Genomic DNA, 17,617 nt, shown 5'->3' on the forward strand with positions numbered 1-17,617 from the left:
TGCTTGCCACCAGCGGCCTCAGAGATAAGTTCATCCAGACGCTTACCCCAGTGCTAAAGGGAAGACAAGTTAAGCCTTTTTCTTAGAAACAGAGTCTGCCAAACTCAGCATTTGAGCCAAACAGAGCAGCGTATCACCAACGAATTAGCCAACCCTCTGGCAGTGAAACAGGCGGATTCAAGGGAGGCCTCGCATAAGAACGTGGATGGATGGATAAGCTGACAAGCCAGATTGGTTAGGTCCTTCTGTGGAGCTCCTTCTCTAATGCATAATTGAAGCGGTTTAGCCCAGATGGAGAAACCTTTACTGACCCCAAAATATACCTCATGTGACAGTGAAAGAGTAGTGCCCTTGGGCAGCCTAAACACAGGCAGCTACACCTAGCGAGAGACAGCCCACTTTGGAAAAAAAAAAACTACTGGAAGGGGAACAGAATATCTGTCCTCATGGAGGGGGGGGGGGGGGGGGAGTTTCTGTCAGGATGCTGCCGTCCCATGGAGAGGAGACCTTCAAACGCACTGTGGTTTAGGAAACCCAGAGGATGGCAAAGGTGACAGAAAAAAAAAAAAGATACCTCATCCTGGGATGGGGGAAGTAATCTTCAACATGCAAGGTGTTCCTGACAGCACAAATGAATTTCTTCGTAGCAGCTGCCATTTTAGTGTCTTGCTCTGACTGAGTTGGGGGGGGGGGGGGGGGGGCGCCCTGGGTTGCATGCACTGGGAGCCTAGTGAAGATAGCTGACCGCATGATAATTTAGTGTTACAGAGATCACAACAATAGTGGGTCACTCACCACTGGGGTCAGATGGAATAGCACCCCTCATACTCACCCTTCAAAATCTTTGGGTGCAGGCAGGGTCACCGATTTGATAGTTATGGACAGATCGTAAGGGTACTGGCTTACCATGTGCGGAAGCAGAAAAGGGGGGCTAAGTTAACAGAGGTAGAGGAAGCGCAGTGCAGAGGATGGCCTTTTTGAAACCCTCAGGGGTTCCCTAGGCTGTCAAGCCACGCTAAACTTAAAGGGAAAAATAATAAATAAAAAAACCTCAAAAATTTACAGCAGCCTGAGAAGCAGATTGTGTGCCTCCTACGGACACTGGGCTAAAACGGCTAAGCTTAGTGTATGTAGGAAGGGTATCACCTGCTTGGGAAAAGTCAACCATTTTTCTACCTAGTGTCAACCACCTATTTGCAAGGGCCTATAATCATGGTGCAGTTTCCTACAATGATATTAACAAAAATGAATACCGCGAAATATGGGTCATGTATGCTATACTGTCACAAGCATCCGTTTAACGTATAGGTCATAAGTTTATCATGACGTCAATGTTAAACGGATGCCATTATAGGCTATGGGTGACAAATGCCTAACTGTGGCATTCATTACACATAGGCTATTATGGCAGCGGTTTAACACATATGTTGTGAAAACCGAATGACGTAAACCTTAGACTATTATGGAATTTGTTTATGGGTGATAGATGTCACGGTTCGGTATTTGTCACCCATAGGCTATTATGGTATCCGTTTAACGTTTATATCATGCAAAGCTATTCACAGCCTACGTTTAATGTTGTGATGTGAACAGGGCCTTAAAAATACAAAGAGGGAATGTGAAAGTAAAGAAAAAAGATAAACTGTGCAACTAAAGTCTTTTACCTTATTAACGTAGTCCAACAGGAGCGACCATCTAAGCAACGCAAATAGCAGCTTATTGTAGTTTTTTTAAACTGCTTAATATCCTCAAGTTCTTCTTCTCTCATGTCTGGTCTCTGAGCTACAAACAGCTGCATGAGGTTAAACAATTCTTCCACAGCCTGGAAAGGACACAAAGCAAAATATAATTGGGAACGATCGGACACCTTACTAAACAGAAAATAATATATAAGTACTCATTTCACAAAGCCGCGTCTTTGGCCCTGCATTGAAAGCATGGATCTATTTAACCACATTTAAGTGTCTCCCGAGAGGGAGGTCAGATTTTTTAAAAATAGATTACAAAATCATCAGTACATAACCAAAGCTTGTGTGAACACGATATTTATAGACTACAGACTGTCACAAAGGGGCCTGTGTTCCACCAACAGACGCTCTGGGGAATCCAAGACTTCCCACAGTCATGCTAAGTTATTAATGATCTAGATTGTTTATAAGACTACGTTCAAATCTGCGCTAGGTTTTTTTTTACTATTCTGTTCCATTATAGGAAGAGAATAACGAAAAAAACTGAACCACCGGAACAGTTGCATGAAGAAAACCAATGGCGCCCAACAGAACCCATTTAATGAGTTTCCGGCATTTTTCCAGACAAAATTGAGCTGCATAATGCGCTATTTTGTCCAGAAAAAATTACGGAATCTGCAATGGGGACTCCATGCAAAGATGTGAAAAGAGTCTTTAGGTGATCAATTCAAATAAGAATATTACATTATAAAACAACTAGTTATGCATAATAAAATCATTAAAGTGGCACCAAATAAATAAGAATAAAGATACAACACAAAGAAGAACAGAAGAAAATCCGTTATTCAATTAAAGGGAATGCGTTGCAAGAATTTTTTTTTTTTTTCAGTTAAACAATTATTATTTAAGTGATTACACATTGTTTTAATTTTTTACATTTTTTCACAAGTCAGGAAATATTATAAACTAGATTCCAATTTATAACATTTCCATGTGCTGGCCACTAGAGGGAGCAGTTCCCAAAATTGCAGCATGTCCTCACACAATCCCCCCTCCCTTATTCTGGCTAGTGCCAGGAGAAGGAGGGGTTTGAATCTTCAAACCTCCTACACTGTGTGCCGCCATTTTCTGAGCGACTGCACAGTGTAGGAGGATTAGATACAGGGCTCAGCAGACATCATCACACTAACATAATACACACATCACATACACTAACATAAATTACCTGCCGCCGCCGCTGGTCTACGCTCCTATTCCTTGTGCCTGAACATATGGCAAGAAGCCGCAGCCGGAAGTCATCTGACTGTCCGGCAGCGGCTTCCGGTCCACATGAAAATGGCGCCGGATTTCGCTCTGTGAACGAGCTTTGTTTTGGTCTGTGTGGGAGCGGCGCATGCGCCGTTCCCACACAGACGGCATACGCTTCTGAGAATGGAGTTGTATGTGCCGTATTCCATCTCTCTATGTGTCGTTAATCGACACATACAGAGATGGAAAAAAAATGGCAGCCCCCATAGAGAAGTAAAAGTAAGAACACAGTAAAAAGTAGAACGTGAGAAAACAAATAAATACAATTTGTTAATATCATATTAAAAGCGATATGTTAAAAAAAAAAAAAAAAATTCATGACACCTTCCCTTTAAATGATCATATAATAATTAACTTTTTTTTTTTTATTGCTTACCGCAGGGTACTGGCTTGCATGTGGTGTGAGGTTTTTAAAGGCCCACTGAATGTTCTGGTGTGAGGCAAGTTGACGGGTAAAGGCAGGAGACTGCTCACAGCACATGCGAAGAATACCGTAATAGGCAGGCAGCATGCCACGATTGAAGAGCACCACATCTTGGTCATCATGGTCAGCCAAAATATAATTAAAGGCAATGTTCTTAGTGACCACAGGGTTCTGAACAATAAGGCGCACATTATCAGGACAGTCAACACAAACGTTGTACCAGAAAGAAAGCAGTGCTTGTTTATTGTGGTTTGTGGCTATGGCTGGTTCTGAGAGCTTGGGCTGGAAGAGGTTCCACAAATCCATAAAATATGTAGAGAACATGAGCTTTTCCGTTTTGGAAATCAAACAATAAGTCATAAAACTAAAATATGGCACCAGTTTTGTGGTACCATGCACAGCGGCATCAACGTAGAGTTTTGCTCTAGAAAGGAGACCGAGGAGGACATTATACACCTGATGGAGCACAACTGTCGTGTCTGGACTAAGGGGCAAGTCTCGTGTAGGAATGTGAAGAGAACGCGTCGATCTGAACATCTGACGAAAGGAGTTACTCGGTATCAGGGACACTAGTAGGTAGGCGGCAGCTGCAAATAAAAAAAAATAAAAAAAAAGATTACATATGAGGATTTTAATTAAGTAACGCCTCAAACAAAAAGCCTTTACTCCTCTTGCACTGGTCGAGGGTTACTTCATTATGCGATGGGACAGTTTGTTTTTACTACATCAAATGACTACACATTGTCCACCGTAAAAAATATTTAACCAGAATGGAAAACAGACCAAGTTCTGTGGAGACATCAAGCAAGAGAAATCCAGGGAGATTTTAGCACCGAAGCCAACACAATTGTAAATGCAGCTCTGCATTATAGAACAGGCTGGAAATGCAGATACAGTTATTGAACTTTTACTGAACTTTTTATATAGATGAATTTTATGTGTCAAATTCTTTTCAAAAGTGGGCATATGCTTTCAAAACTACTATGCAACAAATAACACTTCAGGAAACACGAGGCTGCTAGGAGTAATAGTCACAGGGATGGTTGCAGCATCTAATGAACATACTAGTTCAACAACCAGGGATTAATGGTGGTTGGATTCTACTTAAGGGTATGTTCACACGGCTTATTTACGGACGTAATTCGGGCGTTTTACGTCCGAAAATGCGGCTCGATAGCGTTGGCAAACAACTGCCCATTCATTAGAATGAGGTTACGATGTTCTGTGCACACGGTAATTTTTTTTACGCCCCGCTGTCAAAAGGCGGGGCGTAAAAAAGACGCCCGCGTCAAAGAAGTGCCTGTCACTTCTTCAGACGTAAATGGAGCTGTTTTCCATTGACTCCATAGAAAAACAGCTCCAATTACGTCCGTAATGGACGCAGCAAAAAGCGACTCAACATGCCATTACGGCTGAAATTACGGTGCGGTTTTCTCCTGAAAACAGCCCCGTAATTTCAGCCATTACGGACGCTGCCGTGTGAACATACCCTAAGAGTCTATAACCTACATGGAGTCTGAGAGGTGACAAAAAAACAACAGATCTATCATAATGGGTTACAATATGCCACATATAAAGTTATCCAGTGATAATCATGTAGAGCAATCAAGAGAAAGCCATGTACCAGGAAACAGGATTGATGAACAACAAAAATGCTATGAATTAAGAAGTTATTTGAGTAAGAGGCACTTACAAGTTCTCACTCTTGGATAGTTGTGCGCCAGCAAGAAACGTTCCACCCAGTTTTCCATGTTCTGTAACACCCAGCTATGTGCCAGCTTGTTTCGTGGTGTTTGCACTGCCAGCCAATCCAAGCACTGAGATGGGTTGTATTCGATAACCTTTATAAAAAAAAAATAAACAAAATAAGCAGCAGCAAAGTAAAGGTTTCACCAAGTCCAGAGCCGATATGAGCCTTTACTTCATATTATGCTTTGTTTACCTCCCATATTCTTTGCAAAATGTAAGAGGCGAAAGGAGGCATCCCAGGTGGTCCACCAGCAAATTCCATGATCATGGTTAGCAGTTTGAAGAAAGGATTAGCAGCCTAGAATATAGAGTAGTGCAACATGAATGTTTGTCAGATTTTTGACGAACGAGTGTTTACCATGCGAGCCATCTTTAGAAACAAGAATTCTAGTTGTAGGACACCTTTTTTTATTGGCTAGCTGAGCAGATTAAACATTTGGAGGCAGCTAATGTCTCTCTTAGGACAGTATAGGATCTACTATTTGTTCAGCCAAGGTTAGATAAGGAGACCGGTAAACAAGGCGTTTGGAGGACACTGCTGTACATTTTTTTACATGTCTCCTTTACAGAGGTCACAGTGACTGTTAAGGCCCTATTACACCGGCCGATTTGACAAGGAGGGTACCGGTCCCAACTTGGAGCTAAAATATTTAAACATAATATCTTTTGAAAAAATATAAAAATAAATAAAAACCAGGAAAATTCTAAAATAAAATATAAATGCTAGAGTGTGATGGTATTAACCATTTAAATCTCATCCTTGTCCTATCTGAACTTATTACATATGTCAATGTAAAGTGCGCAAGCGCTAGTGAACGAACTTTATGGATACAATTTTATCACTATCTTAAATTGCTAAAAAGTGAAATAAATCTCACATTAAAGGTTAGGCTCTAACCAAAAAAATTCCCATTGGTATTCATCCAGTGAAACACTCAAAAGGTAAGTAGGGAGATAAATAAGAATAAATAAACTATGCATAATGGCCAACCACATAGATACATTCAGGTTTACACAAATCTGTTAGATCTATATCACTCCCTAAGGCCTCATGCACAGGAACGTATTTTTTTCCTCCTGTAAATACTGGCGTAAATACGGGTCCTTGGTCACGCGTATTCGACCCGTATTGCACCAGTATTTACGGACCCGTGGCCGTAAATACGGGTCTGGTGTCACCAGTATTCCACCCGTATTTACGGGCACGTTTTCGCTGCAAAATTACACTGCACTAATCGGCAGCCCCTTCCCTCTATCAGTGCAGTATAAAGAGAAGGGGCAGCCCTTTCCGTAGTAAAAGTAAAAGAAATTCATACTTACCCGGCCGTTGTCTTGGTGACGCGTCCCTCTCGACATCCAGTCCGACCTCCCTGGATGACGCGGCAGTCCATGTGACCGCTGCAGCGTGTGATTGGCTGCAGCGGTCACATGGGCTGAAACATCATCCCAGGAGGCCGGACTGGAGGAAGAAGCAGGGAGTTCTGGGTAAGTATGAACGTCTACTTTTTTTTTTACACGTTGATCTATATTGTGATCAGTAGTCACTGTCCCGGGTGCTGAAAGAGTTAATGCCGATCTTTTAACTCTTTCAGCACCCTGGACATTGACTATCCCCTGACGTCACCTAGCAACGCTCCCGTAATTACGGGTGCACACACGTAGCCACCCGTAATTACTGGAGACCCATAGACTTCTATGGGCCTGCCCGTGCCGTTATTACGACCAGAAATAGGACATGTTCTATATTTTTCAACGACACGAGCACCTTCCCGTAAGCATACGGGGAGGTACCCGTGGCCAATAGAAGTCTATTGGCCCGTAATTACGAGCGTTTTTACGTTCGTGTGCATGGGGCCTTATCTACTGGTCTCAGGTGACTCGTCCGCTGTGACTTTTGAAGGTATCAATTATCTCTTTGGACATAATCCAGATTCTCATTATAGCAGATGGTGATGGAAACGGAAACATATGGTTTCCGTTTGTGTCAGTCAGGGCTCCATTCTGACGGAAACCTCAGACGGAACGTTAGAATAGAGCCCGAACGGATTTGTGAACGAAGCCTAACCAGCTGCAATAGGGGAGATACTGGTAGCCAGATCTGTTATTAGATACAGATAGGTGATGATAGAGATCTTTATTCACCAATAATTCTACCTAACTGGCAGAGATACCACCCTAAATCAAACGCCACACCCTACAGAGCATCACCCTGTTCCACCTTTACTCCAACTTTAGGCCCAGTTCAAAGTTTTTTTTCGCTGATTTTGATGCGGAAACCGCGTCGGATCAGCACCAAGAAAAGCCCGATACCAACTCCCATTGATTTCAATGGGAGGTGGAGGCGTGTTTTTTCCACGGCGGCTTTTGAAGGAATTTTGAGGCAGATTTTTCTGCCTGCAAAAGAACGGTGTGAACAGGGTCTTATAGGTCTAACAGACCTGTGTACACCTGAATGATCTATGTGGTTGGCCATTGAGATTAGTTTATTAATTTTTTTATCCCCTACTTACCTTTGAAGTATTTTCCTTTATAAATTCTGTGGAATTAGTGGTTCTCCATTGATTCATCTTAAAGATAGACCTTATATTTTAGTTGTTTTTTTCTGCTGTGATATGTTTTGATAAAGCAGCTAGAAAAATGTGATGTAGGTTTCAGTGATACGTGCATTCATCTATACGCCTGTGTCTATTTTGGATGGAAATGTACAATATGCGACAATAGAAAAATATATATGTAAAAAAAGGTTTACCGTATAGTAAAGTAGCTACAAGTAAACAGATATTCGCAACCTGCACCCACTAAATATTGACCATAAAACTGCCATTAAATTTAATGAATACCTAAATGAAAACAAAATAGTAAATGTAACGGATTGAGTGGCAAAATCTCTCTCCCCTGAATGGCAAATGTTCGTAGTTCTACAGTTAGGGTATGTGCACACACACTAATTACGTCCGTAATTGACGGACGTATTTCGGCCGCAAGTACCGGACCGAACACAGTGCAGGGAGCCGGGCTCCTAGCATCATACTTATGTACGACGCTAGGAGTCCCTGCCTCGCCTCGCTGCAGGACAACTGTCCCGTACTGAAAACATGATTACAGTATGGGACAGTTGTCCTGCAGCGAGGCAGGGACTCCTAGCGTCGTACATAAGTATGATGCTAGGAGCTCGGCTCCCTGCACTGTGTTTCTGTCCGGTACTTGCGGCCGAAATACGTCCGTCAATTACGGACGTAATTAGTGTGTGTGCACATACCCTTATACATTCCATGCTCTTTTTTTGCTTCATAAATAGGTAGAGTTGGCCATCAGATTTTGTTGAAAAAGGAGAAACAACCCATAAAGGTGGTGACGTGGAATAGAGTGGAAAGGAACCATTAAATACAATTCTTGACACGAGAATGACTCAAAAGACCTATATTTACAGATTTTCTTTTCTTAAGTAAATGTTCTTAAAATTTGCATCTTTTTGTAATGAAATTCTGCTTACCTCTGGGGTCAGTTTTGCTATGGATGTGAAAAGCATTGATGCGATCTAGAAAAAAAACAAAAAAACGGTATAGAAAAAGACTGAATATCTTTTCATTGGCCCAACTTCTTCAATCTTCTTGGTGCTCACTTTCCAATTTCACTACATTATTCATTGACTACTAACAAATTCTTGTGTAAACATAAGCATTCTTTTACGTTTTGAATCATTCTATATACTAAGGCCCACATTAATCAATGTATTTGCACTTTTTTTTTTTTTTTTGGTGGTGCATTTTACTAAAACTGGGTCTGATATGCTGTGACACATACTCATGAAAAATTAGCGCCAGACGTTAGAGCCATTTGCGCCATGCACGTCAGTTTGCAAAAGTGGATGTGGCTTACTGCTTCGCCAGTACTTATTCCCAACTCAGACGTTTATGGCATATCTACAGCTTATGTCATAGGTGTCTATTAGATGCGGGACCCAGCTCTGGGACCCGCACCTTTATTCAAAACGCATTGTCACTCGACCCCTGGTTTTTCCCAGTAAGGCAGTCGCTGGCTGCCGACCCCCAGGCAGGGACTGAGTGGAGAGGTGGGTGCGGATATGCCATAAATGCGCGCAAGTCAGAAAAAAATGGTGCAGATTTGTCTGGGATGTTCTTGTACTCACATGCTCTGCAAGGCGGTTGTTGTATCGACAAAGGCTGAAAATCAGATTACAGGTTTGTCGGATATTAATTCCATCTCGAATATGTTGGAAGAGAAAAGGAAATCCCTAATAAAATAAAACAAATAAAAACATGTATTAATGCAGCCAGATTATATGCCTTGCAACCTAAATAGCTTTGTGACACATTGAAACAGGACTAAAAGGATTTGCAAAGAAAATTATCCATTCCCATCTACATTAAGTTGAACAAGAGGTTGCAGCGTATGAGAAGATCGGTATACAGAGACAGACAATTGTTACCTTTCCACCGGTTAGTGCTGCCATATCATTCTGCGACAAAGTAAGGTGCCTGGAATGGGGAAAATAAATGTAAGCAACCTTTTTTTTTTCTTTATATTAACAGATACAGAAATTGCGCACAAATTTAACAAACCGTAACATGTATTGATAGTAAATGCAAATGGGATACATTATGAGACTTCAAACACAATAAAAATTTGGATTTGGCAATCACCAAAAGTTAATGAGCATGACAATGTGCATTATGGACCCTGACGTAGAACCCAGTTGCACACTTTACTGTGGCCGATGTGGATTATTATTGTGCACCATCTATGTTGTACATGTTCCAAGGCTAATACAGAATCCGATGAAGCACGCGCTGTATAAAACCAAACTATACCCTATATGAGAAAATAGCGGTATGCATGACCCCATAGAACCATCCACCATACTCGGGATCTGAATGTGATGAGATGTGTGTATAAACCTACACTGAAGTTCTATAGGAGATCCGGCCTATTATCCAGACTTCCTCCTTTTGGAAGATAACCACATGCTTTTTTAACAACTGTTGGGCCAGGTTATGCACGGTCTGTATTTATTTGTCTAATAACGACATTACTTTGAAAGAATTATAGGACATAGGGAATATTTTTTCAGAAAACAGAACAAAATATGGGTGTGCATGACCAATTTACTCCTACATCCTGCTGACAGAAAAAGACAACCCTGGAGTTCAGTTATGGGAGAAATGTTCTCTAATACGTCCTGCTGCGGTATTCCCAAGAGACAGGGGTTTCGATTGTATCGCCATTTACATTTAACAATGCTCTAAGCTATATCCGTACAGAAGCCGTATATTCACGAGTAACTTCTGACAACTAGATGAAAGGAAATCGATATTCAGCATCAACCAACCTTTCTGAACGAGACTGTTCCACCAGGAAAGCGATTAGAGCAATCATCTTTTCCAAAGCTGCCGGCCTGTACTTTTCTTCAGCAAGTGAAAGAATATCTTCTTCTTCCTCTTCTTCGCCTTCTTCCTCCTCGGACAATACTTCAACCTGTGGCTAAAAATAACAGGCGCAGTTATAAGAAAAAAAAACAAAAACCCACCATTAAACGAATATCAAATAACGTATTCCACCAACGTTAGCGGTTCGTATACACTAACCCGGCTGTGTACTTTCCACACTTACATTTTCTGGCCCTTTGGTTCCCATGTAAAAATGGACCATGGTTGATATGGCTTGTAGTGACAGTAAAAACTGGCTCTGGAAGAGAAATCAATAATTAACCCTTACACGATACATGAATAAACCTGCAGAAGATTGATCAAAGTAATAAAAAACAAATGACATACATAAACACATTCAACAGCCCAATCCTCAGCCTGCCATTCTCCAGGACTGCTGCTGTGTGGCAGAACTGTTAAACATCCGCCATGTAAAAGATGCAGCCAAAGCGCGTATCTCCATTATTATTACAACTTCATTATAAAAACCCTTGCCTCTGGAGCCGGTGCGGCACATGCCCTGCCAGTCCTCCTAGCCATACACATGCATTTATTTATGCAAACCCGTATCTATCCCCATCTACCTATCTCTAGCTATACACACACACACACCATTACAAATTACCTCTTCCTCTCCCATTTTGACAAATTCATAAAGAAAGGCAAAATATTCGGTCAAGTGCTTGCTGTGAGGCTTCACTCCATGCTCCATTATAGACAGCAACGTTTTCACAAATCGAGTAACACAGGACCGGCTGCCAATATCCTCTACAGGCCCATCCATGTCATCAGACCTAAAACAACCAATCAAGGAGAGAACGTTAAACATCTAATATTTTATTGAAATACAGATATGCCAAATGCTACCACCTATGTACCCCATAAATATTGGAAGGGGTGATAAGCGTTGGTCTGAAATGTCAGCACGGATATTAAGGTTTCTCTTAACTATTCTATTATACAAAACGGTTTAATAAGTCGCAATTAATTTCAAATTACAAGCATTTGCACATTTAGCATCCATCATTAAAAGTTTTGCTTGTGATGAGAAAACACTTTGGTTGGGAGGGTAATTCTCATTTTTTATTTAGTTTTTTCCGGCAAAGACAGCTTTATTAACTTTGCTTTTCTCACAATTGAAAACTCAAGATGCATATAGGAGGCAGGGGTAGATGTTTTTCACAGTATTCAAATGTATGAACTTCTCATCAATTATATTAAATTGAAAAAATAAATAAAAAAAGGGATTTTACTAAAGATTTTTGATCATTCAATTTACTTACCCATCTTCTATGCCAGGCTGCAGGTACAAATGAGCATGTGCTGATCGCAGCCTCTGAATAACATGGATACAGAGACGCTGGAACATCTATTGCAAAAAAGAAATCCACGTTTTAAAAAAACAAAGAAACAAATATTAGCCATTATGAATTTCCATTTTTCTTTCAATATTCTTAATTGTTAACCCTTTCAGGACCAAGGGTCATCCATGCCTCAATGACCAGCCCCATTTTTTCAAATCTGACATGTCATTTTATGTGGTAATAACTCTGGAATGCTTTTGCCTATCCAAGCGATTCAGAGACGGTTTTCTCGTGACATATTGTACTTTATGATAGTGGAAAAATTTAGTCAATAAATAGATCGCTTATTTGTGAAAAACACCAAAATTTGCAAAAATTATAATTTTTCTCATTTTAAATGAAAACAGATAGTAATACCACACAATTGTTGCTAATTAACATCCCCCATGTGTGTACGTTATATTTGCATTGTTCTTTGAACATTATTTTATTTTTCTAGGACGTTACAAGGCTTAGAACTTTAGCAGCAATTTCTCACATTTTCAAGAAAATTTCAAAAGGTTATTTTGTCAAGGACCAGTTCAGTTCTGAAGTGGCTTTGAGGGCCTTATGTACTAGATAGACCCCATAAATCACCCCATTTTAAAAACTGCACCCCTCAAAGTATTCAAAACAGCATTCAGAAAGTTTATTAACCCTTTAGGCATTTCACAGGAATTAAAGCAAAGTAGAGGTGAAATTTACATATTTAATTTTTTGGGCTGAAATTCATTTGTAATAAAAAAAATTCTGTAACACAGAAGGTTTTACCTGAGAAATGCAACTCAATATTTATTGCCCAGATTCTGCAGTTTTTAGAAATATCCCCCATTTTTTTAGAATATATTTTAGGCACCATGTCAGGTTTGAAGAGGTCTTGTGGTGCCAAAATAGTGGAATCTCCCCAAAAGTGGTTTTGGAAACTACACACCTCAAAGAAATATATCTAGGGGTATAGTTAGAATCTTGACTCGACAGGTCTTTTGCTATATTTATTGGAATATGTATGTGAAAATAAAAATCAACTTTTTTTCTGAAAAAAAAAATATACTTTTTAATTTTTACAAAGAATAAAAAGCATCCCAAAACTTGTAAAGCTATTTCTCACGATCACGGCAATACCCCATATGTGGTAATAAACTGCTGTTTGGACCCACGGCAGAGCTCAGAAGGGAAGGAGCGCCATTTGGCTTTTAGAGCGCAGATTTTGCTTGGTAATAGTTCTGTTTGGGGTTTTGCTGGTATTTCAGTTTATAATGTGGGGGCATATGTAATCTGGGCAGAGTACATCAGGGTATAATAAGAGGTTATAATAATGGGGTAAATATAGAATTCATGAGGTCTTTAAGAGTTATTTTGATGCTATTTTATTATATGTTCGGATGGTATATCCGGTTCTCTGTTTGGGCATGTACTTCCGGGTGGCACAGACTATATGTTTTGTTCTGTTCATAAGGATTAATTACTGTAACAATTTTTGAAACGGTTGCTCTTGCACTTAAAATGTTTCTAATGTATTTGCTCTGTTCTATCCTCTGATATGTGCATTGAAAACTTATGTCGATATGTATTTATCCTGTCTGCAATACTTTAAATAAAACTAATTTAAAAAAAATATATGTATATATAATTCATAGATGTGTGGCCGGTGTCGCACTGATAAATGGTGCCCAATCTTATTCGCTTTTGGGGACACTGCACAATTTCGGTCGCTATATTCTGAGCGCCAGAACTTTTTTTTTATTTTTTCTCCACCGGAGTCGTGTGAGGGCTTATTTGTTACGTTACAATCTGTAGTTTTCATTGGTACCATTTTAGGGTACATGTGATTCTTTGATCACTTTTTACTCGATTTTTTGGGAAGCAAAATGACAAAAAAACACACACATTTTGACAAAGTTTTTTGTCTTTTTTTTTTTTTTTTTTTTTTTTAACAGTAATCACTGTGCGCTATAAATGACATTTTACTTTATTCTGCGAGTCAATACGATTACGGCGATACCAGATGTATATAGTTTTTTTATGTTTTGTTGCGTTTGCGCAATAAAATCACTTCTCTATAAAATTATTTATTTTTGGTGTCACCATATTCTGAGAGCTATAATTTTTTTTTTAATTTTTCAGTCAAAAAAAGCTGTGTATGGGCTTGTTTTTTGCGGGACGGGTTGTAGTTTTTATTGGTATTATTTTGGGGTACATGCGACTTTTTCATCACTATTTATTCTATATTTTGGGAGGGGTAATGACCAAAAAAATAGTGATGCTAGCATTGTTTAATTATTTTTTGCGGTGTTCACCGGGCGGCAAAAATAATATTATAGTTTTATAGTTTGGGTCGTTACGGACTCTGATACCAAATATGTGTACTTTTTTTAACGGTTAATTTTTTTTTCCTATAATAGAAGACTTATTATAGGGAAAAAAGCATTTTTTGTTTTTATAACTTATTTTTACACTTTTATAACTTTTTTTTTTTTACTTGAAGACCTGCAGCACTGATCGCTGCTATAATACATTACACTACCCAGGCAGTATAACGTATTATAAACAGTCAGTGTGACGTTGACTGTCACACTGACAGGAAACTTATGAGGACCACCTGGTCCTCATAGGCTTCCGTAAATGGCAGACCCGGAGGCCGTTGTATGGCCTCCGGTTTTGTCATGCAACCGACTGCAGCACCTGCAATCGGTCCTCGGAAAAGTTTCGAAAGTTTGTTGCTACAACAGTTTGTTGCTACAACAAACGTTCCCTGCGATCACATGATCGGGACCTGAACCAATCAGGTCCCAATCATGTCTCCGGGACCAGAGGCAGGGGTTGACAGCGCGATCCGGGTGTCAGCATTCACGTCGGTGCTGCACAAAGCCCAACAAGCGTCGACGTGAATTTACTGTGGGCGGTCAGGAAGCAGTTAACGGACATCATATTCTCTGTAGCCGAACCAATCGGTTCGGCTGTCAGAACAGGTTGCTGGGGAGCCGGGGACACTGACACAGCCGGCGTCAGAGCGCTCTCCCCAGTGCTATGCCGATAGAAGCAGAGGTCTGCAGATTCACGTCCTAACAGCACGGGGTATATGCGAATAGAACGTGAATTTACAGATTGGCGGCATGAAAGGGTTAAAATGGCTCAAATTTCTGCATCAATTCACAAATTAGATATAATGGCAATGTGACAGATTTATAAAAATCGGTTGTAAATTAGAAACTGAAATATGAGGATCCTGGAATTTTTGCAGACTATTTCACCATAATAAAATAGCTGCAATCTTGTTTAGACTTGTAAGTTTTACACTTTTGACTTTTGCCTTTCATAAGCGTGTGAATACGACGTTGCAGCTTTGCAGCATATTTATCAATGATCAACAACAGAAAAGCACATGAATAATGGGGCAAACCTGGCGCATGTTTTAGAATGCCTCATGCACACGTCAGTAGGCGCCAGCCGGGTCCCGTCAGTGATCCATGGAAAGATAGGACATGTCATATGTTTCGACGGATCGGAGAATCCGGTCAGTTGTCCGTGAAAACTTTCAGCTGCCACTTGGGTGCCGTAAAAAAACGGCACGAGTGGCACTCGATCGTGTGCAACTGCACTAACCATGTATAGCATTATGGATATTTATCCTGAGCTATGCCACTGACCATGATCAAATTAATGACAAATATAATAAAGCGCCAAAACCACGCCCAGAGACAGTATAGATAAATCTGTCCTACTGTGTTAGGAAACAGAAAGAAATCAGATAAATGCATCCAGATACATACAGATGACTATACATTATTTTTTTCTGGTCTATATGATAAGATACTTTCCATAAGTACGTACTGTATAATGTTAATGCTGAACATTACGTTTTCCAAACTGAAAGCAGCCATTTATAAGTTCAACACAGAATCACTCGTACATAGTAAATGAAAATGTCCAATACTAGTTTACAGTATATGTGATGGGTCTATTTCTATGGGAATGTTTAACGTGAGTTTTTTTAAATCACGTTTTTCAAATTTTTTTTACATACGCTTCAACCAAAACCCTTCCTCCCCAAAGTGCCCATACAACGATTAGATCTTTATTGTGCATATCACATTCATGAAAATTACATTGATGGATGTTTTTTTGAAACGAGGGAACAAAAGCTGCATGTGTCAATCATGTGTGTAAACCTTGAGAGAACATGTAGAGTCCCAGACCCATACCGGGAAAATGTCATCACCGGAAAACAGTTTAATAACGCATAGGCAGCACTAGCAGATTACTCCTTTACACCTCCTAAGCCCTAATGCACACAACAGTGTGTGCCGCCCAAGATCCGTGGAAAGATAGGACATGTTCTATCTTTTCATGGATCAGTGTTGGTCCGTGAAAAATATCGGGTGCCACAGGGATGCCGTGAAGAACGGCCCAAGCAGCACTCGGTAGTGTGCAAGAGGGCTAACACCCTATCCCTAGTAAGCGATAATGGAACATGCCCCAAGGGCTCTAACCAGGCAACCCACATATTGTCCAATTTAGTATTTGTACCCCTTTTTATCTGTATCTCCTTTTCAAGTACAAACAGCACTTACCTGTGAATTCCCAGAGAGTGTTGGTCTATTGATCCTACCAGTGTTGGGCATTAAGTTTACACGCCATATACAACATGCGTGACAGAGCCAATATCGCATGTTCCGTTGCCGGAACAAGTATTATGGTTTCCTGTTGGAGGTGCAGATTTAGCTGCGAAATTGAATTTGGACTCCATCATGGAAAGGTCTTCCTTGGGAAAGGTCTCCTGCATTCCCTGTAGGGGATCCAATCCTATTTTTGGAGCTAAATCTAGAGCTCCCACAGTGAACCGTAATACAGTCACCTGAAAAGACCTTATTTGACTTGGATGTGGGGGCCGGCTATCACTACAACACTATTATTACAAATAATGACGGTTAAGAAACAACGACCCTGAATACATTAATAGGGAAAGATTAGCTTGACATTTCATGCCTTCCATTTATTAAGATGTTACAGGAGAATATATCACCCACCTGTCTCACAATCTGATTTGGGCACTTGATCAGTATCTGCATTGGCCACCAGTCATCATCAGCCATCCGGTCCAAGAACCACTGAGAGACAAGATCAGTATCTTTACAACCCTTAATATTTCACATTGATTCCCTAGGTAGTTTATATGCATCTTACCTCACAGGCCGCCTGGCTGTTGTTAAACTGCTTGGTGAGTAGCTCAATCCACTGAAGCATTGTAGGCTAAACAGAAGACAATAATACATTACATTTAAATAAATTTATTTTACATATTATATCTATGTATATCGACACGTGCGACTGACCCAGGTGACGAGTTTCCATGCATCTGACCATGTTGGAGAAGATTTTATTTTATTTTTTACATATTGTGTAAAATTAAAAGAGCAGTTACTCATTCCGACCAATTCCACTTACAAAATGTAACTTGAAGTGTGATTGGTTTCTATGGGCAATACCCCTGTTGTGATCAGCATTGACAGAATTCACCGTTTTACCCCTGTACATCTGCACTGATGCCATCTGCTCAATTTGCAGTTAATTTGTTCTCACCGGTCTGGCTGATCCAGGATCTTTTTCCTGTATAACTAGACAGACGTTTGAACACAGTCACCTGTCTATTCCACTGTG

At 40.2% G+C, this 17,617-nt stretch overlaps 1 protein-coding gene across 2 annotated transcripts in view; it reads right to left on the reverse strand.

The window, feature by feature from the left end:
* USP34 (ubiquitin specific peptidase 34) overlaps positions 1 to 17,617 on the reverse strand; it is a 133,917-nt gene that overhangs the window by 18,055 nt on the left and 98,245 nt on the right. For both annotated transcript variants that reach the window (XM_075863007.1, XM_075863006.1), the window contains 13 exons: positions 17,144 to 17,209; positions 16,987 to 17,067; positions 11,900 to 11,985; positions 11,242 to 11,410; positions 10,801 to 10,875; positions 10,520 to 10,671; positions 9,620 to 9,668; positions 9,320 to 9,424; positions 8,663 to 8,707; positions 5,363 to 5,467; positions 5,114 to 5,261; positions 3,373 to 4,007; positions 1,665 to 1,822 (listed from right to left, as the gene is read on the reverse strand). In XM_075863007.1, the coding sequence (XP_075719122.1) occupies positions 1,665 to 1,822; positions 3,373 to 4,007; positions 5,114 to 5,261; positions 5,363 to 5,467; positions 8,663 to 8,707; positions 9,320 to 9,424; positions 9,620 to 9,668; positions 10,520 to 10,671; positions 10,801 to 10,875; positions 11,242 to 11,410; positions 11,900 to 11,985; positions 16,987 to 17,067; positions 17,144 to 17,209 (1,874 nt within the window). The remainder of the gene's footprint in view (positions 1 to 1,664; positions 1,823 to 3,372; positions 4,008 to 5,113; positions 5,262 to 5,362; positions 5,468 to 8,662; positions 8,708 to 9,319; positions 9,425 to 9,619; positions 9,669 to 10,519; positions 10,672 to 10,800; positions 10,876 to 11,241; positions 11,411 to 11,899; positions 11,986 to 16,986; positions 17,068 to 17,143; positions 17,210 to 17,617) is intronic.

The sequence above is a fragment of the Rhinoderma darwinii genome, chromosome 4, assembly GCF_050947455.1.
Source record: "Rhinoderma darwinii isolate aRhiDar2 chromosome 4, aRhiDar2.hap1, whole genome shotgun sequence".
Classification (NCBI taxonomy): Eukaryota; Metazoa; Chordata; class Amphibia; order Anura; family Rhinodermatidae; genus Rhinoderma; species Rhinoderma darwinii.